The 26976-nt window shown below is 38.2% G+C and overlaps 2 protein-coding genes across 2 annotated transcripts in view; both read right to left on the minus strand.

Moving 5' to 3' along the window:
* The window catches only part of LOC308411391 (Ig heavy chain Mem5-like), a gene marked incomplete at both ends in the record, with an annotated part of 32962 nt that overhangs the window by 1388 nt on the left and 4598 nt on the right, over positions 1 to 26976 (minus strand). Inside the window, 3 exons of the mRNA XM_080905269.1 lie at positions 310 to 363; positions 1032 to 1328; positions 3663 to 3722. Of these exons, the coding sequence (XP_080761395.1) occupies positions 310 to 363; positions 1032 to 1328; positions 3663 to 3722 (411 nt within the window). The remainder of the gene's footprint in view (positions 1 to 309; positions 364 to 1031; positions 1329 to 3662; positions 3723 to 26976) is intronic.
* On the minus strand, positions 7118 to 9586 carry LOC308411342 (putative nuclease HARBI1; the record flags this gene model as incomplete). The annotated part of the gene is made up of 4 exons (XM_080905227.1): positions 7118 to 8687; positions 8768 to 8879; positions 8965 to 9077; positions 9154 to 9586. 4 exons carry the CDS (start codon positions 9584 to 9586, stop codon positions 8305 to 8307), a joined length of 1041 nt encoding a protein of 346 aa, XP_080761353.1. The 3' UTR covers positions 7118 to 8304.

Here is a 26976-nt window from a genome sequence, read left to right on the forward strand (position 1 = left end):
ATGTATATATGTAGACAGACAGAAAGGTGTGTGTGTGTGTGTATGTGTGTGAATTTAACATACTGTTTGTCAGATCTGTAGTTGGTGAAACATCAAAATTATTTAAATGAAACTACTACTTTCATAATATGTTATACCACTAACACTTTAATGTCAATACAAGAAAACTAAAATAAACTAATAAAATCAATCATATATGCATATATATGCATAAGGCTCACCTGCTTTTATGGGTTTACCTTGTTTTATTAAAGAATTAAAGTGTTTTGTTTTTTTCAAAAACAACAACAACAGCTATGAGTTACTCACCTCCTTTGTCGTTTTGGTCAGGATTGTTCACAGGTGGATTCGGCTTAGACACCTCTGCAATACAAAGACATGCACACATGTATGTATGCAAAAGCAGTATACAGAAGTATACAGAAGTTGAGGGAAACTGTGATACTGTGTTCCTACTATATTGATTTAGTTAGATTAAAGTAGTAACAAAATAAAATGACTGAGCATTCTATTTATAAATTTAGAAAAATGTAAGAATAAGTCATGCTATTTAATAAGGCAAAATATTTGCTTTTATGTTGGTTATTTGGCACAAACAGCTTATTTATATATAGTATTTTTTTAAAGGTTGAAACAATAATTCCTCGGTATGTTATTTTGTCAATGTTAGCAGTTCAAACTGGGCTTATTACTGCTTCCACTACCAAAAACATCAAAACCAATAAAATAGAGAATGAAAGAGAGCTAACTTGTGTTCTTATCAGCGGTAGCAATCACTAGGTGTAGCTCAGTAATAATTTAAGAGTAATTGTAATTACTGGTCTGAAAAGAACTAACAAAAAAAGGAACAACTTGAAAAAGGTTAGTGCATTTTATAATGCATTACACATCAGTTCAATTCTAATTTTTGTAAAAGTTTAAATTCATTCAAATTGTTTAACTTTGGAATATATTATCAATGCTGTCATGTGGTAATTGTAAATAATGCTCAGAAAATAACTAACACAAATGTGACTTAGCATGAGGCTTACGTGGTTTTGTGATACGAGCCTGTGCAATTCCAGCAGTGTGGTTTACAGCACATTGAAAATTCTGTTGTCCATCCCAGTCCTGTCTCCTCACTCGGATTTGACTGACTCCAGTATAAACATTGCCTTTTTGTACTGCAGGGTACTGGATGAAGTCTGTCAAGGGATTGTTGTCGTTGCTCCATGAGAAAGTCACTGCAGGAGGGTTAAAGCCAGTGGCAAGGCAGCCAAGAGTGACCATATCTCCACTTTCAGAACCACATGGTACCAGAGGAAACACAGTGGGTGCAGTTGAAGTGTCTAAGAAAGGGGAGACAACACTAATTAAGATACCGGAATAGAAATACAATAATATACCACACATTTTCTCTTAGAAATGATTAAAGAGAAAACACATGAGAGGACCATTTTGTTTAATAAAGGCCAGCGTGAAGACATTGCCTTTTCTAAATGTACAATACAAAAACATTTCAAGTGCCTGAATCCTTCCGTGCAACATTTTTTTAGAGGCAGTTTGTTCATCATCATCATCTGTTATTCAACACATAAATTAGAACATTATTTTAAATGTAGAACATGAACAGAAATCATTAGAAAAGCATAGTGTAAAGTTGTTAAATGTCCTTTCACAGTGTTGATGGCAAATTCTTACAAAAACACAAAAAATTTGATCCAACTTAAGCAGTGATCGCTGAAATGAGATGGTAATCTTACCTGATGAAACAGTGACTGTTGTCCCCTTTCCCCAATAGTCAAAAACACCGTAGCACAGTATAGAATCTAGTTCTTTCATGATATCAAAAGGCTAATCTATTCATAATATGGAAAAAGTCTAATTCAACATTAATTTTATTCCCACTAGATTGAAATCTTATTAAGTCACCAAATTATACCCATTTTGACATTATCACGTTTAAGAATATTTCTCACATAATGTGAAGTTATATTATAACTTGTAAAATGAATTTCTCTGTCCGAAACATATCCTATGCAGATTTTAAATAGGACAAGTCTTACCTAATGACATTTTTATCTTGATGCCATTTTCTTATGAGTCAAAAGCTCATTTGTGACAGTTACTTCTTACACAAATTAATTACTATGACATTCCAATTTTGTCTCAGAGAAAAATAAAATAAGTTTAAAACACTCACTTCTTGATATAGTTATAACTAATATAAATAAATTATGTTGTTGTTGTTGTTGTTGTTTTTTTTTGTTTGTTTTTTTACAAATTCTTTGCTCTTTTGGCTACAAAGTGTTCCAATAATGACTTGCTTTGCTGAATTTATCCCAATTGATGTATTGTCGTAGTTGATAAAAAAAATTCTGTCTTTAGTGAAAAATACATCAATTCATACCTGACGTGACGGTGACCTTTGTGCCTTTTCCCCAGTAGTCAAAAGCGTAGTCACAGTCTAACAAGTCATTCACCACTTCATACAAAAACAGACTTTCCATCTTGGCATACTTGGTTTTCTTCATGTTGTTTGTGCAAATTAAGACTCAAAAGACTGAATTAAACCTGTTTTTCACCACCAAGTCTTCAAATTACCTCACATTCGACTTGCAGTATTTTACAAATACAGTGGGAATACACTGTACACTAACACACTGTTTCTTCGGAAAATATCAAAGTTTTTAACTCAAAATCTTAAGATTAAGGACATATTCCAAGTGCCTTACCTGTTGTGACTGTAACCATTGTACCTTTCCCCCAGTAGTCGAAAGCCCAGTTATCACAGTTAACGGAGTCGTTTGCACCTCTCACAAAAACTAACTTCTCAGATATCCTGTTAATTTGTAACATTTTTCTGACATTTGAAATAACTAGAACCACTCTAAACTCAATAATTGTTTACATAGTTATGCTCCAATTAAATTAAAGGTCACAAAGTTTTTAATCACCAGAGTTAAAATCATGGCTACAGACTATAGCCTTGCAATAAACCAGAAATTAAAGCACTGCATGGTTTTCACAGTGTTTTTGAACTTAAATGTCAACATTAAAGAAAAAGAAATCAGATCCCTTTACCTGGTTGTGGCTTATCCCCAGTAGTCCAAAACAGTGTCTAGTATAAAATCTCAAAAATATGCAACATGCAAAAAACAACCACACTGAACTTTTAAATATGTCAAATTAAACTGTGAAAGTTTAACCTTTTTAATAAGGAGAATATGAAGCGTGTCTTACTTGTTGTGACAGTGACCATTGTTCCTTTTCCCCAGTAATCAAAAGCACCATCACAGTGTAATATCTCAATATATCCAACACACAAAAACAAGTTCCTTTAAAGCTCTGTTAGTGCCACCGAAGTCTAAATTTAATGAATTAAAAAGTATTTTAAAAAATTTGTAGAAAAAAATACAGATATTTTTTACCTGTTGTGACAGTCACAGTGGTTCCTTTTCCCCAGTAGTCAAAGTAGTCACAGTGACAGATTTCAATTGTACTTCAGTGCAAAAATATTTTTTCACATGATTACACTAACCTAATAAACTGGATAAATCTGTTATTTACACAGATGTTTTACTTTACCGCCAATGTCAATTAAGCACACAGTGTAACCAATTTTTCATTAACTGACAAATACAGAATTGTGCTCACTCAAAACAGATTAGATTGTTACTTACCAGAAGTTACTGTGACTTGTGTTCCTTTCCCCCAGTAGTCAAAGTAGCCATCACAGTGATCTGTTACAGTCTGCTTGTAATACAAATACTTTTTTAATTTAAACCAAGGAAGTATGAAAAAGCAGTTCCCTCTGTGCCTTTTATAAGCAATGTCCTTTGAGACATCTATTTCCTGTGGTTTGGCTTCTATAAAATTAGGTATATGCCAACTTCCTCTTGTTAACTGCAGTATGTATAGCAAACCAGCAGCAGAAGTTAATTATTCATTTTCAAATAGATCTAATCTAATATCTAATCTATTTAATGTATTAATGTCCTAAAAATAGGTAAACACCCTTTGGACTATGGAACCAATAATTTTAAAGGCTGAAATTACTTATGGTACCAAACATTCTTAGTACTTTATAGATATATCACACAGTCACAATGTTTAGTGCATAGTTGTGAATATTCAGTCAGCTTGCTTAATTAATTTCATAACCCCTAACATCAGTGTTAGTCTGTCTTTCTGCATCCACTCGGGTCCTTTTGTGTTTCAGTGGTCTAAATAAGTCATCAGAGAATGAATGCAAGACTATACTTAGACCCATACAGGCCTGCCAGTTTTTTTTGTTTTGTTTTTTTTGTTGTTTTTTTACCTTGAGGACTTTTCCATGCATCAATACATTACAATACACCAAATACCAGAGTCCTTCAGGCAGACCTCATGTCAAAAGTATAACAGAAACAACTACTTGGTGTTCACTTGATTTGTATGGTGTTTGACGCTATCTGATTATTTCCTAAAAGTTGATTCTGTTCAACTGGACCTAGGGTTTTTAATGGGGAAAATGTTTCATCACTCAATGTTTCATCACTCGCCTGAAGGAGTCACTTGGAAACTGTTACGTCCAGATGAACCAACTTTCGAGGATTTCCTTAGCTTAGGTATCCTGGCCTTAATCCCACTGGCAGGATTGTTGACTTGTTTTGTATGAATGCATGTGTCAGGTATACATATTAATACTCGAGGATCTGTGTCACAGTCCTGGTACGGATTGACCCAACATTTGGAGTTTTTTATGTCTTGGTTTATTTTTGAATGATGGATTGTTCTTTATGTTTCTCTGGTTTGTTGGGTTTTATGATGAATCTGTGTTTCAGTTATTTTGGTGTGTCTTTGCATTATGGATTGTTTTCTTATTCTCTTGTAGGGCTTGTGATGGTGATGATGATGATGATGATTATTAGTTTCATGTTTCTGTTTATCCGTGTTTAAGGATTTGTTGTTGCATGTATTGTTTGAGTTGCATGTGTTATATTCTGTCTGCGTCTTTGTTTAGTGTTTTCTTATTTCCTGTTTTATTGTGAAGGTCTATGTCTCATGTGAGTGTGTTCAGTTCTACTGCTCCCCTGTCTTGTTAGTCCAATTTCTCCCAGCTGTGTCTCCCTCCTGTTGCCCATTCCCTGATTACCACCCTGTGTATATTAGCCCTGTGTTTTCCTGTGCTCAGTGTTGAGTTGTACTTTCAGATCCTGCCTGTGTGGTCCAGTTTGCGGTTTCATGGGTTGGTTTCTGTTTTTGCTTGGTGCCAGCAATAAAGCTGTGGTCTTCAGTTACATTTCCGTCTCAGAGTCCTGCATTTGGATCCACATCTCTACCTGCCCGCACACAGAGTCCCGACAATCTGATCAGAAGTTGTATAGTGAGTACAAAAAGGTGTGAGATACAATCGGTGTCATGATGCCAGCTATTTTTGTGCATCTGGTTGAGATCGTTGAAAATATCCTTCACATGGTAGCAACATAATTCTGCCAAAAGCGAGTGAGTAGTGAGTAACAGCAAAACATATCTGTTAATTTGCAGGAGGGAACATGGCATTGGTTGCAATTATCAGATGCAGGATTGCATTTCTGAAGTGTGGATTTTGAAGATCCCAGCTGCCTTTTTTCACCATAAGAAGTCCAAAATAGTTTGATCAGTTGTTTTGAAAAAATTCTTTGGCAAGAAAAATGGAAGAGGAATTTGGGTAAAATGTTCATTTTTAACTGCACTGATTATTCTGATAAACAAGAGATGTACACTTCCCAATCTTTGGAGGTCCTGTTTAATTTTAGACATTAAAGGCAAGAAATTAACAGCGAAAAGAGTATTCAATGTTCTGGTTGCATTGATCCCTAGATCCCTCTATAGTCAGAGAATGAACCAAATCTCTGAAAAGCAGATAAAATTGATGATATGAAGAGAACAGGACTTGAGACATAACTCATCAGCATAAAGTGATAACTTAACTTCATAACTTAAATTCAGCTAAAAATAAAGGAGAACCTCAGAAAAATTGACAGAGGTTCTATAGCAAGTGCGAACAATAGAGGGGATGATGGACGTCCTTGTCTGGAGCCTTAGGAAAGTCTAAAAAAGATGGATTTAATACCATTGGTAAAGATCTTCAGTCTGTCCATCCTCTCCTGCGCTCTCTCCTCTCCTAAATCCAAAAGTTTTCACAGCAGAAAACGAGAGGAATTCCATCTGGACGTTACAGGTTTGGTACAGCATGAGGGTTAACAAATTCGTATTCTTATGAATATGATGTGTAAATTGATTTATTCTTGTACCTCCATCCCACAGTGGCAAATTCTTCACCCCAGTGAAGGTGGTGATCATTTTCTCCTCATTTTAATAAATTGAGCCATTCGGTCTTTGGTCCCAAAACATATCACTAAAAGGTTAATTAGCTGTATGTAAGCAGCAATACATGGAAAAACACAGGATCCACCATACAAGCTATTTTATGATTATGAAAAAAAAAAAATGTCTATGCAGATGCCCACACTACAACCACTATAAAAATTTAACTTTTGTACCACCAGATTTTCATATACTTAAATTTGAAAGTGTTTTCCTCTCCCGCTTCAACCACCATCGTTATCAGAAAAAAAAAAATCTTCTGTATGGCCCACAATGAATCCTGAGATATGGTAGGACACGAAGGATACACCAGACCCATCCTTGAAATTCGGGGAAAATAAGGACTCATTTGTCACCACATCTGGAGGACTATTCGAATTTGGACAGCCTTCGTCGCATTGCTCTGACGTCATTACCTCCAAATATGGCATTTGAAGCATCCTTCCCTTGAATTTGGACACAGCCTTAGTCTGTGTGTTGTTTTTCATTCGGTATCAGGGCCCTGTTTCAGGAAGCCGGTTTGGAAAACTCAGAGTGAAAAACGACACTCACGGTTGAGTAACCCCGAACTGTCCAACTCGGAATATTCCGTTTCAGAAAGGCTGATAACAATTAGTTCAGTCAACGCGGAGTTGCTTTAACCCCAAGTGAAGCGCGCGGACGAGGATACATAAAGCCCTGATAAGCGGAGCACAGATTAAGCGAGTCACCATGGAGACGGAGGGAAAGAAGGCGCGGTCAATGTATTTCACAGCGCTTGAGGCCGAAATTCTGATGGCAGCATATGCCGATAACATGCAAATTTTGCGGAAAAAAGTAACACAGCCACAGCTGCAAAAGCATGCATGGCAAAACATAGCCGACAGAGTCAATGCGTGAGTGTTAATTTAAACATTGATCGAGGGATTTCCACCCATTTAACACGTTATTTTATCATATGTTATTTTATTTGTTATTTTATACATTTTATTTTGTGATGTGATGTGAGCGCAGGTGCAACCCAACAGGCCCCAAACGTGCCTGGCAGCAAGTAAAAATGAAATATAAAAATATAGTCCAAACAGGTAAGGTGTAATTGTATTATGAGCCATAGTGCTTGGTCTGTTTGTCCCATGTAAATCAATTGCAGTTAGAGGCTACATTAATTTTCTTTCTGTAAGCACTTATTGAAATTATCTGAGCACATTACAAGTACATATTTGCTTACTCTGTATGCTCAAATGTGGCCCGTTATAGCCAACAGAAAAAAAGCGGAGGCCCGAAAAACAGGTGGGGGTCCTCCACCACCACCACTCACAGAGGCTGAGCAGTTGGCCCTCAGCCAAAACAGTGGGCGCCCTGTGGCCGAAGGCATCTCTGCGGGGACATCCTCTGAGTCAATAACCCCGCAAGACACAAGTGCCTACATAAGGGGTAAATTCAAAATAATACATGATGTGCATACATCCTTTCTTCACAGTCACCTTTGCAGTGCGACACATTCATTTGATAAACTCTTTACCATAATGAATTATTTTGTAGTGAAGTTATTTTCCGACTGATTTTGCCTTCCCTCAGCCTTGGTTGTCTTTGAGAGCATAATGACAATGAAGTGTAAGGTGATTGGTATGTTTGTTAATTGCCATTTGGTCCCTTGTAAGTTATAAGTGACCTGTATAAACCTCATATTCTATCAGTTGATGGTGGTGGTGTACTGCATCTGGTGCAGCCTCCTGTTGAGCCAGACCAACATGCAGTTGTGAGTAATACTCCACAGATTATATGAGTTTACAGTAGAACAGCAATGTTGTCTATTTCTTTACTACAGGAAAATAATGAAGAAACATTGACAGCTGTTACAGAGGAGGAAGCAACAGAGACACTTTATGAGGTTTACATCTTTTAATACTTTGTGTACAGGAAACACAGGTGACCAATAAAGCCAGTTGAACAAAAAATCTGTTTATTCTTCTTTCAACATGTTGAGGTGATGGGTCAAAAGAAATGATTGTGACATATGGTGTCTCTGACTGCTCTTCCATCTTGTATGTCCGTGGGAGGGTCAGGATGTTCATGGTTTGGATCACTGCTGATGTTTGGTTCAGAAGGACAGTGTTCTCCTCTAATTGTGGCAATGTTGTGAAGAATCACACATGCCACAATAATGTCACATGCCCTTTCTGGGGTGACCCTGAGTCTTTGCAGGCACTGGAACCGGGCCTTAAGCATTCCGATAGTCATTTCAATTCTGGCTCTTGTCCTGCAATTAGCCAGATTATATCGCTGCTGTGGGCCCGGTTCAGGGTCAGGGTAAGGGGTAAGCAAATAGGGTAAACATGGATACCCCCTATCACCAAGCAAGTAGCCAGTGAACTCTCCTAAGACAGAAGGATACACTTCAGTTCAAATGTCCCTGAAGCAATTGGTCTTTATATATTTTAAAGTATTCTCAACTCACCATGTCCAAATTTTGTGCTCAGTGTACATTCACGGAATATTTGTGAGTCATGGACAGAGCCTGGCCACTTGGCTTCCACATTTGTGATAATGTTGGCAGCATCACATATGATCTTGACAGTGCAGAGAACACAAATTAGCATCCATTACTATAATGAAATAATTTGTTAGTTTGACATGCTACAGGGAACTATGTACCTGTACATTAATGCTGTGGAAAGACTTCCTGTTCACATAGTCTCCTTCATTTACTGAAGGAGCAATGATTGGAATGTGAGTGCCATCTGTACAGCCAATCACGCCTGGGAACCCTGAAAATAAATGTGCAATTTAAGTAGTAGTCCAAGTATCACCACATCATAAATTAAGTTTCGTTCATCCTGATACCTGCAATTTTGTGGCATCCCTCTTTGATAAATCTTGTGGGTCTGTGACCGGGGAACACCACAGACGAGTACAGGAGACGTTTCAGTGCAACTGTAACATTCCTGACTGCCCGACAGACGGTAGCCTTGGAAACGTGCTCAGCGTCACCAATATTATACAGAAAGCTCCCGTTTGCAAGAAACCGAAGTGCAATACAAATAATATGCAATGAACTGAGAGCATGTCCGCGATGTGTCACATGCGTAATATATGGCCTGAGGATGTTATCCAAATAAATTATAGATTGTGCTGAGAAACGGTAACGTTCGCACAGAAAATCATCAGGAAATGATAAAATGTCCAAACGCGCTCTGATCACTCTCTCCCGGCGGAGAGCTCTGCGGAGAATTTGTGCTTCACGATCTACTGGCTCTTCAAGGAAGGGGCACGCCATGTCCGACACTTCCTACTGTCAGGTTTCCGACAAAGGGGCGGAGACAGTCAGGGTTAGTTGTAGTAAACCTGCTAGGGGGCAGGTTAGCTTCACGGAGTGTGTCGTCATAGTGACTCACTGAGGCTTCATCTGAACTCGCTTTGTGAAACCGAAAACCCAGAGTTTTCGTTAACTCAGGGTATACTTACTCAGTTTTTCCACTAAACCGGCTTCCTGAAACAGGGCCCAGGTCATCTGTTGTTTTTACCATGTTTCCAAGTTTCATGTCCAGGTTTGTTCAAGTTCATGTCAGGGTTCTTCATGTTGTTTTTTTAGTTCTCCCAGTTTAGGTTAATGTTTAGCTTTGCATCAGTTTGACTTTTCTTTTGTTTGCACCTTTTTCATCAGTCTTATTGAACGGCTCGCCTTTTGTTAATATCAAGTTTTGTTCTACGTTCATTTGTCTTCATTTGGGTCTACTATTCACAATTCATAGTCTGCTTCGGCACACTGTGACAGAGGAGATGTATCCATGAAATTAATACATTTCCCAGCCCAAATTTACTTTCTCAGCGTCTACTGAGATCACTACTACTACTTTAGAGTAGATGATGTTTAAGAGTACAGAGATGAAGAAATAGTTGCCTCACAGGAGCAAATCTAGTTTGCTTCTGTGAAACAATAGTTTGTGCAATATTTTCCAGACAACATGCCAAAGCTTTAGCAATGATCTTAGCATTCACATCATTAAGAAGAGACGTCTCTAAGATGCAAAGATTTGTCCTAATCCTTTTTTTTTTTTTTTTTTTTAAGAGACTTATTGAGGCTTGTGTTAGAGTAGGGGGGGAGTGTCATTTTGTAATGATTCCTTACATACCGCAAGCAGTAATGGGGGCAGATTATCCTGACATTTTTTTAAAGACTTCAACAGGGAATCTGTTTTTAGCAGCATCTGAGTTTATCGCAGGGAAATTGAGGGTGTCTAGAAATTAACTTATTGCAGTGGAGTCAGATGGAGATTCAGATTGATATAAAGACGAATAAAATGAGTGAAAATACAGTGGAATACCTATGCAATGTTCCTGATGAATCTTTTATCTGAGGAATTATATGTGAGGATGATCATGAAAGAAGTCTCTCTGCATCCCTAGTGGGATAAGATCAAATTTAGTCTGTAAATCACCTTGTGTTTAAGTCAACTAGGAGAGGGAAAAATAGCGATTTGTTTGTTCAGTTTAATAATATTAATACTGGATTCTTGAAGTTTTGCTTCATGGGACTTGTTTACGTGGGCAGAGGAGAAAATAATTAGTCCCTGTATGTCTGCTTTCAGTGATTCCAACAGTAATAATAATGGATTGGATTTATATAGCGCTTTTCAAGGCACCCAAAGCGCTTTACAATGCCACTATTCATTCACTCTTGCATTCACACACTGGTGGAGTAGTGAGCATGAGATTGGCTCCTTCATGTTCTGATTTATAGCAGTAAATAGCATCATCAATTTTAGCTGTGATGATAGAATGGGAGCATGAAATAATGTACTGATAACAATTAGGTGTCTGCCTTTCTTATCGGATATAACGTTTGAAGCTGAAAACTGGATTGACCTACCAATTAAAATAGCTACCCGGTGGCTTTAGAGTTAAAGTTTGAGTGGAACACCTCAGAAACCCAAGGACATTTAAGTCTGACCTGATCTTTGGTGTGCATGTCGGTTTCCTGCAAAAACACTAAGTCAGCTTTAAGACGTTATAAATGAACAAATATCCTTGATCTCTTAAGTGGGCTGTCCATGCTTTTAATGTTCCAGCTCAAACCTCAGACAAGACCCAAGTTGTGGAACATTTACATCAGTGGGCATATATTAGGGTTTTTATAGAAGGAAGAAAGAGATGGACTGAATGTGGACCACAACACCCCACCAGCAAAACACACCCTTTTAAACAGAACAACACCCCAATACCCCCAGCCCCTCACCACAGCTCTTACAATGACCCCAAACAATGGAGAACCCAGTGTAAACTCCACAACGAGTCAAATCCCTAGAACAAGTGATTACATTTTTTTTGTATGTGTTTGTTTTTCTCACAGTACCATTCATTTGTTTATCTGAAGTAAGTAATTAGTATTAGCCACAAGTGTACCATATAGTCGGAAACAGAGAAAGGAGAACTGCAGAAAATATCCCTCTTCAAGTTCATATATGAAATGCTCACTCAGTTAATTTTGCAGGTGCTCATTTTCAGTACCAGCATCACCTGTCTTTCTTAGTTGAGTTTAGGTTTTTGCCTGTCTTTTATTATTGTGGTCACAATGCAGCACCGTAATGCAACGCTAGACTATCATGCTAAACAAATATCTTTAGGTTAAAACGTGTGTGTGTGTGTGTGTGTGTGTGTGTGTGTGTGTGTGTGTGTGTGTGTGTGTGTGTGTGTGTGTGATCACATAATCCATGCATTGATTTCAGTATGTTGTTTTCAGTATCTCTGTTACCATATAACTATTTTCTAAGAGACATATGTTTGAATGTGCTGCATGAAAAACGTTTATAATTGTGTCTGTGTGAGGGCTAAACATTTCATGCCTAAGACTCTACATGAGTTACAGTATATATGTTCAGTGCAGATAGATATATAGGTATACATGTCATACAAAAATCCACCGGAATGGCAATGTTCAAAGTTATGAAATGTATCGCAGTTATGCATATAAGAAGTGGCTACTATGGCATGACATATGACATTTTTATGTCATTGTTCACAAAACAATGAAGAACCATTAAGCAGCTATAGGTTGAAAGCAAAAGACAAAAGTAGACTATAGCATAAATATAAAATAAATAAAGGTAAACCCAGTTTGGTAGTATAGCATAGCATCTTTATTTATAACGCACTTTACATCCAACAATGTTGACCAAAGTGCTACAAATATAAAACAGAGGAAACAGTTTAAATTACATATAAAATATCTTAAAATTAAAAAAAATTATAATTAATAAGAAACATATTAAGAGACATCAACAAGTCCTGCTGTGCTAAAAGCCAAGGTAAATAAATGTTTTAAGACGTGATTTAAAAACAGATAAGGAAGGTGCCTGTCTAACATGTAAAGGCAACTCATTCCACAATTTTGGTGCTGCCACAGCAAACGCCCGATCCCCTCTGAGCTTACAATTAGTCCTGGGCACACTCAGGAGGAGCTGGTCTGCCGACCTGAGGGACCGGGGAGGTATGTATGGATGAAGAAGCTCAGAGAGGTACAGAGGGGCAGCATTGGACAAACATTTAAAAACAAATAAAAGCAGCTCAAAATGGATCCTAAAATGCACGGGCAGCCAATGAAGTGAATATAAAACTGGGGTGATATGCTCGTATCTACGAGTGCCAGTTAAAAGGTGTGCAGCAGCATTCTGGACTAACTGCAGTCGAAAAACAGAAGATCGACTCACCCCAAAATAAAGAGAATTACAGTAATCCAGCCGAACGGTTACAAAAGCGTGGATTACTGTTTCAAATTGCTGTCTCGTAAAAGAAAGTGCTTAATTTTGGCCAGTGGTCTCAGATGAAAGAAACTAGACCTTACAACCAACCCGATCTGGCTTTCAAGTTTAAGCTCAGGATCCATTTTAAAACCCAGATTAACAATCTCTGGTTTACAGAATGATTTCAGAAATTGCAAATCAACACACGGAACAGCAGTGGAGGCAGGTCTGAACACCATTACTTCAGTTTTAGAATCATTAAAACAAAGGAAGTTTAGCACCAACCACGACTTGACGTCCTCCAGACATGTTTGTAAACGATTTACAGACTACTAGGGATGGGTATCGTTTAGGTTTTATCCGATACCGGTGCCAAACCGGTACTTTGAAACGGTGCCGGTGCTCAAACGGTGCTCAAACCGGTGCTTAAAGAATGGAGAACACAAAATTGGTCCAAAAACCTCTCATGTTCAGCTGGTTTTTTGTAAAAAGATAACAATGTTTGCCTTTTCTGCAGCTATGGGGCATATATGGTATCACTCTTGGCTGGAAGCAGTGCTTAAACAATGGAAAAAAACACAAACTTTGTCCTAAACCTCTCATGTTTAACTGTTTTCCACTTTTTCTTTGGTCATTTTAGCCTTTTTGGCTTTTTGAAGGGAGTATCTGCCATCAAACAAGAGGACAGCTGCATGTAGCTATGATGATGTTTGCTAGTTCACCTTACATGCATTAATGTAATAACATGGTTAGCCTACTCAACGTAAATTACACACGAACAACATTAAGCTACTCACGCAGAGAAGAACGGCTGCTGCTGCCATCATGATCCGTCATCATTTCTGCTACAGTGGCAGGGCTAGGGGCCAGGACTCTCCTCTTCGTGTTTTTGGGGGATGTTGCTAACTCCGGGTCCGATAACAGGCAACAACCGCAGTAAATGTGCTCGGTGTGAGGTCTCGCAGCAAGCTATCACACAGCGCATTTCTGGGCTTTTAAAAAAAACGCTATGCGTCGCCAGGTGTTTCATCGGATTTGAGGTGTTACCTCCTTTGACAGTATCACAGTATCAGCTTAAAGCACCTGTTGCAGGCTGCTGAGTTTGCATATTTTGCTGTGAAGTACAGCCAGACTTTTGACCGCTTCGCCTTGGGCATTTTTAATCTGTAGCTCTGCTCTAAAAGAACGTACGTACCTGGCCCCGCCTACTATCCTCGGAAACGTAAAATGATTGGCTAGAAGTGTATCACAGCTCAGGAAAAAAAAAGCACCGAAATGTGCGCTGCTTTTCGGTCTGGTTACTACCGTTTATGTCAGAACCGGTGCCATCATGGCACTGGACACCGGTACCCATCCCTACAGACGACCCATCTTTCTTTTTAAGAGGAACATAAATCTGGCAGTCATCTGCATAAGAGTGAAACGAGAGTCTGTGTTTTCTAAAAATTGAGCCCAATGGAAGTAAATAAAGTGAAAACAGGATAGGGCCCAGAATGGAACCCTGTGGTACTCCATGAGACAACGGAGCACGGGAGGACTCGCAGTTTCCTAAGCGAACTGAAAAGGTTCGGTTTGTTAAGTAAGACCTGAACCATTTCAGAGCCACACCTGTTATACTGACACACTGCTCCAAACGTGAGATTAAAATTTCATGGTCTAGTGTCAAATGCAGCAGTTAAATCGAGTAAAATAAGAATGACACTTTCACCAGAATCACATGATAAAAATATATCATTAAAAATTCTTAAAAGTGCTGATTCAGTGCTATGCATTGCTTTAAAACCAGATTGAAAAGTCTCCTGAACATTTTGTGCATTCAAGTATGAGATCAATTGGTCATATACAATTTTTTTTCTAAGACTTTAGATAAAAAGGGCAGCTTAGATATTGGTCTAAAGTTCTCAACAGCGTTCGTATCTAGCCCAGGTTTCTTAAAAAGTGGTTGCACAATTGCATCTTTGAAATTCTTTGGAACCATACCTGAAGTAAGGCTGCTATTTAAAATGGTTAAAATGGTTGGACCTATGGTAGAAAAAACTTTCAGAAAAAGGGGAGGGATAGGATCATAAGGTGAGCCTACAGGCTTTAAATGATCCACCACCTCCTGTAGCTGAGCAAGAGTAACCGACTCAAACTGTTGAAAGACAGCTGAGCAAATTGGAAGGGTCAGAGGGGTCAGATGTGGGCAAAATAATCTGCGCCCTAGCCGAGGCTACCTTGTTTATAAAGAAGTGCAGAAACCTTTCACACATTTCAAGTGAAGGCTCAAAACTAAGAGCAGAGGGAGGGCTTAAAAGAGTCTCAATTGACTTAAACAATATATGTGGTTTCTGATAATTCACCATAATAATGTTTGCAAAGTGTTTCCGCTTTGCTTGTTTTATTGTAAGCTGATATAAGGCCCAGCACTCTCTTAAACTTTGTAAAGAGACCTGTAAGTTATCTTTTTTCCCATCTCCGCTCAGCCCTACGACATTCACGCCTCGCAGCACGGGTTTCATCGTTCAACCAGGGTTCAAGCTTTGTCTTAGAATGCTTAATTTTTAGAGGAGCAACAATATCCAAGACAGTATTTACCAAATAAACACAAAAATGCAGAGTGTCACAGGAGGATAGAATGGCATGTTAAAAATGTGTTTCCAGATTCAATTAAATTATCTTAGGGATGGGTATTGCCAGTTGAAATGAACTGTTTATTAATCTATTGGTTCTGAACTTTATTGGGTATTTAGTGTGAATATCACTGAGGGGGGTTAGAGTTGCACTAATGATACGCTCTGCTGCATTCACCACCCATTGCGGATCCTTTTAGGTTTCTGCAGCTGGCGAACCACAACATGCAACAGTAAGTCTAAAGACTTTCAATTGTTGACTGTTGAAGTTGGTCAGCAGTTGACAAGGGAGGTGAGCTTGCTTTAACTTTCTTAGAAAGTAAAGCCTATTTTGGGTATTGTCTGTGAAGGTTCTTAGTCATCCAGGTCATCGTAGTCTAAGAGGCTTGGAAAGAAAAGCGTCTGGACTTCTTTAAGTTGCTTGAAGATGTTTCACCTCTCATCCGAGAAGCTTCTTCAGTTCTAGGGTAAAATGGTGGAGAGTCCCAGATTTAAACCCCGTGGGAGTATCCCCCCAAAAAGGGGCAAAAGGACCCCCTGATGATCCTCTACCTAATCACGTGAGCCAAGGTGTGAAAGCAGGTGGGTCTAGGTTTCACAATCAGCGCACCCAAAACCCTGGCTGATTGTGACCCACACCCGCAGAGCTTAACTGGTCTTCTTTGGTAGGGATCTGTAGTTGTGGCCCTTATCATGCACATGATAAAACGCAACAAAAAATTTGGTACAGTACAACTGCACCACATCTAATATCTATAATTACTGTGAGCCCTAATAGTTGTTTTATCCCCATTTTCTGTGTGTGTGTGTGTGTGTGTGTGTGTGTGTGTGTGTGTGTGTGTGTGTGTGTGTGTGTGTGTGTGTGTGTGTGTGTGTGTGTGAATTCCCAACATTTAGTGGCCAAAAAAGTCAATCATTTGATGTTGATTGTTATGTAACATCTTTCTTCTCGATTGTAAGAAATTCTGGTAAGGATAAGGATATGCTAAAGAGCTGACTATATATTAATCAAGGTCCCCTTATATATGTATTACATATACATCGTTTTCTACGGCAAACGTACCTTTACTCTCATAAGGATGTTTTTGTCACTGTGTGAATCACTGTGGCCATCCCAGTTATATACACAGTGACAGACAGTAATACAATATGCCACATGTAGTTGCCATTGTGGCATATTTTCTGCTTATATTTAAACCAATAAGCAGTAAAGTAGATATTCTTTCGTATTTAAAACTTTCAAAGAAAAATACAAAAATAATAATAATTTGTGGTTTGGTCATTTTATTGTTCCCACTTGGAAACTTGGTTTACAGTCAGGCTCTCAAGAAATCATCCATGGAAATAATATTGAAAAGAAAAACAAAAGAAAACAAAAGAATAAAACGTCAGTGATTTTGGTAATACAGATATTTCCTCCCATTTGTATTATCTGTCAAATCAAACTAAACTGAATGAATAAAATGAGTTAATTAAACTGTAATTAAAGCAAACCCCATCTTTATAAAAAAATAGTGACACTACTGCAATTACACCTGTCCTAAAAGCTCAAACTCTGTCAGATTAGTTGCAGCAGAAGTTAGTGCTTTTCAATTTATTGCAGTAATTATTATTTCTGTGCTTCTTGTTCTTATACTGTATTTGATATGTATATGCTGTTCTATGGGTAGTCTTTTAAAAATGTTATTATTCAAAATATCTTAACTCTATATCTTTTCTATAATGAATATTTGTGCCCTTGCTAGTCCTCATAACAATAACATGATGTTATTATGTTTTTGTATGCAGAATTCAAAACATGGCCACTCATTTTGCTGAATACTAAAACTGTCATGAAAAAGACTTCATGCAAGACTTTTCAGAAAGACTTTGTCAAGAGGAAGCAGATACAGGAAGCAGATGTCTTTAACTGCCAGTGTTTCTTTATTTACTGACCACTTTGTTTCCAGCAGAAGGATGTTTTTGTCATAGAATAGCTATTCAAAGGCTGTTTTCTTGTATTTGTGTCAGTGTTGATGGTATACTTGCACAAAACCACTACATTGGACACTGATGTGTCACTCCATACCCTGCCACCCACTGGTCGTTTAATGTTGCTATAGATGTATGACATGCTTCATCGTAATTACTGTTATTTAACCCTGACATGCATGAATTATGACAACTTCAAACAGGATTTTTTCTTAGGTATTTTTATTCATCTTTTCACGCTTAAAGATGAATAAAAAATACTTAGAAAAAAAAAATCATAAATACTTTTTGCCATCGTAAATTCTGAAAAGAAGTCTGTTTGTTCAGTCACGATTGGACTACTGTAATTCACTGTTTACATGTCTAAACAAAAACTCCCTGGAGCGTCTGCAGATTGTCCAAAATGCTGCAGCAAGGCTTCTGACAAAAACATCGAAATACTCTCATGTAACACCATTGCTTATACAGCTGCACTGGCTCCCCGTTGAATTCAGAGTTCATTTTAAGATTCTGGTTCTGACATTTAAAGCTCTTCAAGAACAAGCATCAGCGTACATCATTGAACTTTTACAGTCCTATGCCCCTAGTAGGTCCCTGAGGTCTTGTGATCAGGGCCTACTTATTATTCAATATACAAGACTGAAAACCAAGGGTGATAGAGCTTTTGCCACTGTGGCCGCCAGATTGTGGAATTCTCTTCCTCAGAACTTAAGATCTGCAGACTCAGTGATTAGTTTTAAAAAAACAGCTAAAAACACATCTTTTTAAAACTGCATTTTGTTAACTTGTGACTGTTTTTGTTTTATACCTTGTAAAGCACTTTGTGATCTTTTATCTAGAAATGTGCTATATAAATAAAATTTTACTTTTTACTTACTTTGTGCAGTTCTAAAATGTTAGAATATTGATGTTAGAGTATTAGTTTCAATTTCCATCTGTATGCTACATTTGAGAAAAGACAACTTGTATAACAAAATATCCTTTCTTTATTCTTCCAGTCTTATACACCAGTTTATTATTATTTTTTTCTGCCTGTCCCGTTTGACTCTTTTGCCATCAGAATTATTGTCTAAAGGCAAAGAAAGACGCCGAACAGATTTACTTTACCAAATGGACCATCCCAGACTTGCCGTAATGGTCTCTTTGATTCACCTTTTACTGTTTATTTTATTTTATTTTCACTTGCTAAATATGGGGCAGACTTAACTGGGGGAAAGAAAGAGGGGGAAAAAAAACAGCGGAGAAGAGGGACGGGGAAAAAACAAAAACCAACAAAATAAGCAGACAAAAATATACATATATCAATGACCTGGATCACCTGTTGAGAAAGAAAAAAGAGAAATCAAGCAGAAGAAAAAAAAGAGCAACATAATAAACAACATCATGATGATCTATGGGGATATAACAGTAAATACTAAATATTAAACATTGTTGTGGAGCACGTAATATCGACAGCGCACAGTGTGCTTTGAGGTAGGAGCCAAAAAGGGTGTAGTTTGTTTGTGTGAGCACCCGTGTGTACACCTGTGAGCATGAATGTGCTTGTTTTTAAAAGGTTCCTTCATGTAATGATCTGCTAGAGGGTGTGGGGAGCCACAGCCCCGTCCACCAGGGCATGAAGCAGGTATGGAGGAGATCAAGACTCCAGACATCCAGAGGCCCTCAGAACACGAGAGACCAAGGAAGACTAACAGAGGGGCAGCTGCGCCACTATCCCAGAAAGAGCTGAGGAGAGTCCCAGATGAGGGGTCACTCAGCAGCCGCGGAGCAGAAGCCGGGGGGGTTGCAGTGACGTGCCCGCGAGCTCCGCCGGCAGCCAGCTGCGCCAGAGTGACCAAGCCCCAGGCCAAGAGGCCGAGGGTACCCCACCCCCGATGTGGCCCGAGCAAGCCCCAGGCTCCAGGCCCCGTTAAGCAGCCACCAAGGAGTGAGCTGGCGGGTACCTGGATGCCCATCCCCAGACACAAAAAAAACCACCAACGCACTGAAGTCTGCGGGCGTCTGCCACCAGCAGGGGAAGTGGTGGGGGAGATAGGCCTCCATACTGTCAGGGTTCCTGGGTCGGTGACCCAGTGTTTTCAGTTTTGTTCATGTTCAGTTTATTTTGCCACTTCCATGTGCTCACTTCCTGCTTTTCCTGTGTCAGCTCGTCTTGTGTCATTAGCCAGATTATGTTCAGCTGTGTACTCACTGGTCTCTCATTATCATCCTCATCAGTCTGTGTATTTAAGCCCTCTGTTTCTACTCGTTCACTGTCATGTCATTGATGTTATGTTGTCCTTCCCGTGTGTTCCCTCAGTTCAGTCCGCCATTCAGTTGTCCAGCCAGTCAGTGTCCGTTCACCCACTCCTTATAATAAACCTCACCTACCTGCCAGTCTTGCGTTTGGGTTCCTTCTTCCTCGCCTCCACACAACGCCTGACACATACATTGGAGGGCCTGAAATGTCCCTAGAGAGGTGGCGTCTGATACCCAACCTGACATGTGGACACAGACATACAGGCACACACAGAAACAAACATCCATTCCAACTAGGGGTGGGCGATATAAACGATATACGATAGAAACTATATAAATTTGGCCAACGATAGAGATTTTGATTATATCGCTCTATCGCGATAGCGCATGTTGATGATGTCATCAAGCTGCACCTGTTTTGGTTGACAGCATCGCAGCGGCTACAACTATTATCATCTGCAATTATGCTGAGCGACAGTCATAGCAAAGAGATGAAGCACTGTTGAAATATGGGGAAAGCCAAAAACTGCGCTTCCTCCACTTCCCTAACATTGATTCATTAATGTTGAATTCTCTCGCAGCTGCTCTATTCCCATGTTGTTGCAGTATATTAATAACTAACCTCGTATTGTGGATGAATAATCTCAGTTGTTCTCCTGACTGAAGTTTGGCCCGTTTACAGCATCCTGCTATGCGATTGCATTTGTCCCTGGCCACCAGAATCCCTCACGTTAACTTTTATCGAGTGGAAAAAAGTTAGCGTTCATCCTCCAGCTTCACTGTGCTAATGTCATGCTAACATAGCTGTGTCGCTAGCAATCACGTAGCACATCATTATATACCAGGTAGTCCAACTTCAGTAACCCTGCAAACGCCACTGCTGTTTAGTTTTCTGTCTTCATTTATGTTGGAAGTGATAGCAGAGCTGTACATTTTAATTAGTTTCAAATTTGGCCCGCAGCCTAATTACACTTGGCCCGCAAAGCCATACCAAATTACTATTAGAGCTGGCCTACTGGTATTATACAGCTAATATATACATTGTTTGGTATTAAGCTTTGCTTGTTCCATATTCAGTTTTTCAGCAAAACGTGTTTGAGTCCATAAGAAAAGATTCATTCTTATATCTGGAGGAATAAATATATTTCAATAAATATTAACGTTAGCCCGCGACTTAGTTCCAGTTTTGAATTTTGGCCCACTGTGTATTTGAGTTTGACACCCCTGAGTTAAATGATGTTAGTTAAGCTAGAGCATCTTACTAATCATCAGTGATTGAAGAAAATAAGAACAACCCTCTGTTTATCTTCAGCATTTTAGCAAGCTGACAAAAAGTCAGAGCACTGTTGAGCCAACCATTGCTTTAATGTTTACTAGTAATGACTTCATGAATTTCTTCACAAGTAAAATTTTAACTATTAGTGAAAAAATTACTCATAATCATCTCTCAGATGTAACATTCTCTACAACTACCTTCAGTACTGTTGATATTCATTTAGATACTTTTTTCTCCAATTGATCTTTCTGATTTTATTCAGTAATTACTTCCTCCAAACAATCAACCTCTCTTTTTAGACTTCCTTCCATCAAGGCTGCTCGAAGAAGTCCTGCCATTAATTAATGCTTCAATATTAAATATGATCAACCTATCTCTAATAATCAGCTATGTACCACAGGCCTTCAAACTGGCAGTAGTTACACAGTTAAACTTTACTTAAAAAGCCATCTCTTGGCTCAGCTGTTTTAGCTTATTATAGCCAATCTCTAACCTTCATTTTTATCTGAAAGTGTAGTTGTCAAACAGCTAACAGATCATCTGCAGAGGAATGGCTTATTTGAAGAGATTCAGTCAGTATTCAGAGTTCACAGCACTGAAACAGCTTTAGTGAAGCTTACAAGTAATCGTATGGTCTCTGACAGTGGACTCATCTCTGTGCTTGTACGCCTAGATCTCAGTGCAGCGTTTGATACTGTTGACCCTAATATTCTATTAGAGCGATGCATGTTACAGATGTATTGGAATTTCTTTTATTGATGTATTTCTAGCCTGGTTAAATTAACCAGCCCAGAACACAGATTATCTTTGGGGTTCTTTTAATCTGAATGACAAAGTAAGTGCTCAGAAGAAAATAAAAAGGTTTTCAAAATAAAGAAATAAAATTGTTACAGACAGTTCTTATTCAGTAACAACTTTGTGCACTGGTAACCCACTGCTACTGCAGGTTATTTTCCCAACTTTATCAGCGTCTGGAACTCAAAGATGTCTAGCGTCAATTTGTGACTGATATAAACCCATCCAGAAACAAAACAAACTTAGCAGTGCAATAATAACTGTAGTGGTTGTTCCTGCTAAAATACAGAGCCAAAATTAAACAGTTAACAAAGGTACATTTTCCCTCTTACCCACAGAGATATTATAATACAAGTGTGAACTCAAATACATACAGTGCCTTAATCCAGCAGAAAAACGGAATACAGAGCCCTCTGAGATGAACGGCGAAGTCAGTTGCAGCAACTCCTGGTGCCTTAACTGTTCCACACTTTGCGTTTAAAACAAACCATGCAGCAAAAAACGGCATTACACACCCACATTACACCAATGCAAGCTAGCACTTCCGTGAATGTTTCTGTAGATCCCCATCGTCCGTTGCGCTCTCAGAGGTACCCCAAAAGAAACGGCGCTATCCAGTGGCATGTCCCATAATACCGACCTTTCACCTGGCTACATATTGGTCACATGGCATTTTCCAAGGCCTATGGACAGTTTGGTGTAGTTCATAGGCACCTTCTTCATCGCACCTTTCTGCAACTTGGATAGTTGGCTAACTTCCCTCCATTCTACTTTGGTCTTTGCTTCTAGTTTCCTCCATGGGGGGAACTGCTCCTTGTGGCTATTCATTTTGTAGCTAAGCATCTTACTGATCACTGCTGCCATGGTGTAGATGAGCTGATTACTTAGTAGGGCTGCACGATTTTGCATAAAATGAGAATCACGATTTTTTTGGCTTAGAATTGAGATCACGATTCTCTTTTCCAGTATAAATATTTATTGCACTTATTAACTGCACATCAACTTGGTAACAGTTGAGACTGAACACAAAAACAATAAATAAACATAAAAACAAGAAATGTCTCACGTTTTGTTGTTGCCACAAAATGTACTGCTTGAAATTCCGTCTCCACTGTTGCTCGACACTGCATGTATAGAGCAGGTAGTGCAACTACAATAGAAAAATAGTTGCAGGACGACACTGTGTAGCGTTTGTCTAGGGTGTTGATCATTTTCCTAAATCTCTCGTTTTACACAGTGTTGATGGGAGCCATATCTTTGGTCAGGTGATAAGTGATAGCCTCCGTAATTTCTTTGTGCCTGCGGGAGTTCGACGGGTATAGGGAAGCGCTGTATAAGGTTCCCGTTATTGATGTTTGGGTGGTTGACCGGGACGGATTTTCTCCTGTCACTTTCTCGTCATCCCTGACGTGCTCTCCATTGTTTTTTCCCTGCTAATTTTAGCATCACACGGCACAGCTTCTGTATCTGTCATGGTCTCCGTGCCTGCCCGGTCGGCCCCACAAGGCTACATTTGCTGTTTCTGTTCTCTCCCCCTCTGCCTGGGCGGAGCTCACTGTGGGCTCCCGCCCTTGGCCCACACACACACCTGACAACAATCACCTGTCATCACCGGGAGCACTATTTGAGGCTGGAACAGAGATCCTCTCGTCGCTGGATGATTGTACTCCTGACGTTAGTGTTCTCACAGCTCTTGTGCTTCGTAATTCGTGATTTGTGATTGGTTGGTGACTTTCCTTCTCTTCCGCCTCAGATCTCCCCCCCCCCTCCGGACCTGCGACCTCCCTGCTGTGTGAACGTGTGTGAGTGTGAGCAAAGAAGACGTGAACGAGTTACCCTGTGATTCCCCGGAGTTTTTGATCCCTTCACTGTACATATATTGCACTGGCACTGTAAATAAACTACACCTTGGAGACACCTTACCGCTCTGCGTTTGAGTCCCTGTACCAGATCGTGATAGTATCACGTTGTATAAGGCTCCGCCCTTGTCATTTGTTGAGCAGGAAGAGTGAGCGCTTGTTTTCATGCAGATTACGTCCCAGATCAAAATGCGGTACAATCGTGGTCGTCGTCTTTTTTTTTTTTTAATCGTTGTCATTTGGAAATGAGATCGCACATAAGTATGAATCGAGATCGCGATTTTCTAACGATTAATTGTGCAGCCCTATTACTTAGTTAAGTTTATTTAATCAAGGACAGCACAAAATACAATGTTACATGATGAAATAATGCTGTTGTTGTTCTGTAGTTGGAGTTAAAAAATAAAATAAAATACAGCAAAGATTAAATGAGTCAGTTCACACACACACACACACACACACAGAGAGAGAGAGAGAGAGAATTACTATAACTAATAACAGAAAATACATGGCCATGCATGTTAGAAATACTGTGTTATCCAGCCACAGCAAAAGCAGGCTGGTTTACATCAATGTCCAGAGATTTGTTCATTTTCAGCCATTATTTCACCTGAGATTTAAAAACCTCTGTTGTTAACATTTTTATTGCAGATGATAAACTGTTCTAAATCTGAAGACCTTTGAGTAAGAATGAGGACTGACCAAATAATGTTTGCATAATAATAATAATAATAATAATAATAATAATAATAAGATTGCAGTCTCCAAGAGCTGCTCCTGTTGTTACACTTTGTAAAAAGGTATGTTTTCCTTTGATTTCAGATCACAATTTAAAAATTGCATATTTTTTATAAACATTTTTTATTACGATGTAATGTGGTCTGCAATCTTTCTTCTGGGTCTAGAAATGTGGTGGAATAAACCAGTCTCTTATTTTATGAGGGTCAGTGCCTTTCTGCATAATTTTAGCTCAGGACAGCTGTGGCCCGATACACTGTTGCACACAGTCATACAAAAACCTCTGGCTGATACAAACTCTGAATAGTGTATTGTTATTTTTTTTCTTTGTATGATTGTGCCTAAGATTCATGAAGCTGCTGTGGTCTATATATTACAATGGTCTTGAGAGGTTAAATGCACTGTTAAATGCAACTTAAGGGAACACAGTTTTTTCAACTAACATTGTTTTTTATTAATCATACGGTGTGTTTTATTCAACTCCCGTTGTTTATTTTTTCTATTTTCCATGCGCAACGCATGCTGGCATTTTCTTAAGTAGCGGTGTGTTTGACCTCTCAGTAACTCTTTTTTAAAAATAATTTAATTTAATATTATAATTTATTATAATTATTCATATTATAATTTATTTTATTTTAAATCGTGAATCCTAATTATATAATGTTTTGAATACCAGTTATTAACTAAGTAATTAAAATCATTTGGATGTTCAGGCATTTAACCATAAAACTGTGTGTATAGTTTGGAAGTAAATGTTCAAATAAAGGTTTTAAACAAAAAGGGACAAATGAGTGGTCTTTTTTGTCCAAAGTAATCATTTTTCTAAATTTTGCAGTTGCTCTTAACTACTGCTCTTACTGTATGTAGTCAGTAACACTTTCATTTATACCATAGTGATTCATGTTAGTGAAACAGTGGATGTGTGCGAGTTTGATAATCAGAAATAATGCAAATATTTTTTGTTGAAATTTAGAATATCCTCATATTAAATGACTCAATGACAGGAGGTTTTGGTCACAGGATGAATCACTGTGGTTGTAATACTCCACTGTGATGAAATCCTACACAAAAACTCCACCCTACACCCTATCTTTACATAAACCTTTTGGTTGAACTTGCAGATTATATATAAAATATATACTTTCTAATTATATTTTTTCCCCATACATAGTAATATTAATATAGTTAGCTTTCTCAGAGAAGTAAATTCTTTTTAAATAAAGGCTCTCCTTACAGTATATATCACCTAAACACATTCTCTTTACAGCACAAAGACCTTGCCTTTCTTAAGGAGGTTTTTGCAACTGTGTGAATCAATGTGGCCACCCCAGATACACTGTGACATATCACAGTTAAAAAACCTATGCCACCTGTATAGCTGCCATCCATTATTAGAGATACCCAAGGAAACACATATCTTTTTGTTGTTTGAAATATTCTAGATGATGAAAAAAATTGTATATATCGTCATAGGAATATAGGAACATAATATAAACACATAATATAAGAACAGAGAAACAGCAGAAAACCTCAAGAATTTAACTGAAAACATTTTTGGTACTTTGATTTCAAGTGTTGTTAAGAACCTTAACAACAGAGCAACATCTTGAAAGGCTTTCTATGTTTATTACATTCAGAACTCAGGACATGCTCTCTTTAAATTTTAAGGTGCCAAATGTCTTCACTTAATTATACAGGGAACTGTTGTTGAAAGCAAAATAGTATCTCTCTCTCTATCGATCTATCTATCTAGATATCTATCTATCTAGATAGATATAGATATATCCACTTGGATGAGTGACAAAATGTTTTTCTCTCACAAAACGCTACGCCCAGATGAACAGAATCAACTTTTGGAGAATACAAAAATATAGTTTTACATTAATAAAGTGCTGCTCACAAATCAAATTGCTGAATCACAACCAAAATAGATATCAACTCTAATGACGTTAAACTGGTTATTAACCTAAATATTCAATTAGTTAGACACATCATAAAATTGGATGAGGTACAGTATTTCTTTATGTTTTTGTATGGTTATACATCACAGTGCCCCCCAGCCAGTGTATCACAGTGACAAACAATAATACAAAAAAGCAAAGTCTGTAAAACCCTGTATTGTAAGGGAACCTATACTGGCATTAGAGGGAAGAATGAAATGTATATTCTGTCATTTGAAAAATTGTAAAATGACTTTAAAATTATAATCTTTACTCTATTTATTTGTTAATTCTGACTATAAACCAAATGAACACCTCACTTATATACTATTAAAGTATATTTCTAATTTTTAATTTAATTTGAGTATTTCTTAAATATATTTAGAAAATACTAAATACCTATATTATATATTCCATATACAGGTTTTTAAAACAAGTATTACAATGTGGATTCTTACTATCAGTGATAACAGCGACATCTGCTGTGCTTTCTGTGCA

Source organism: Rhamphochromis sp. 'chilingali' (assembly GCF_963969265.1).
Source record: "Rhamphochromis sp. 'chilingali' genome assembly, chromosome: 15".
In the NCBI taxonomy this organism is placed as follows: Eukaryota; Metazoa; Chordata; class Actinopteri; order Cichliformes; family Cichlidae; genus Rhamphochromis; species Rhamphochromis sp. 'chilingali'.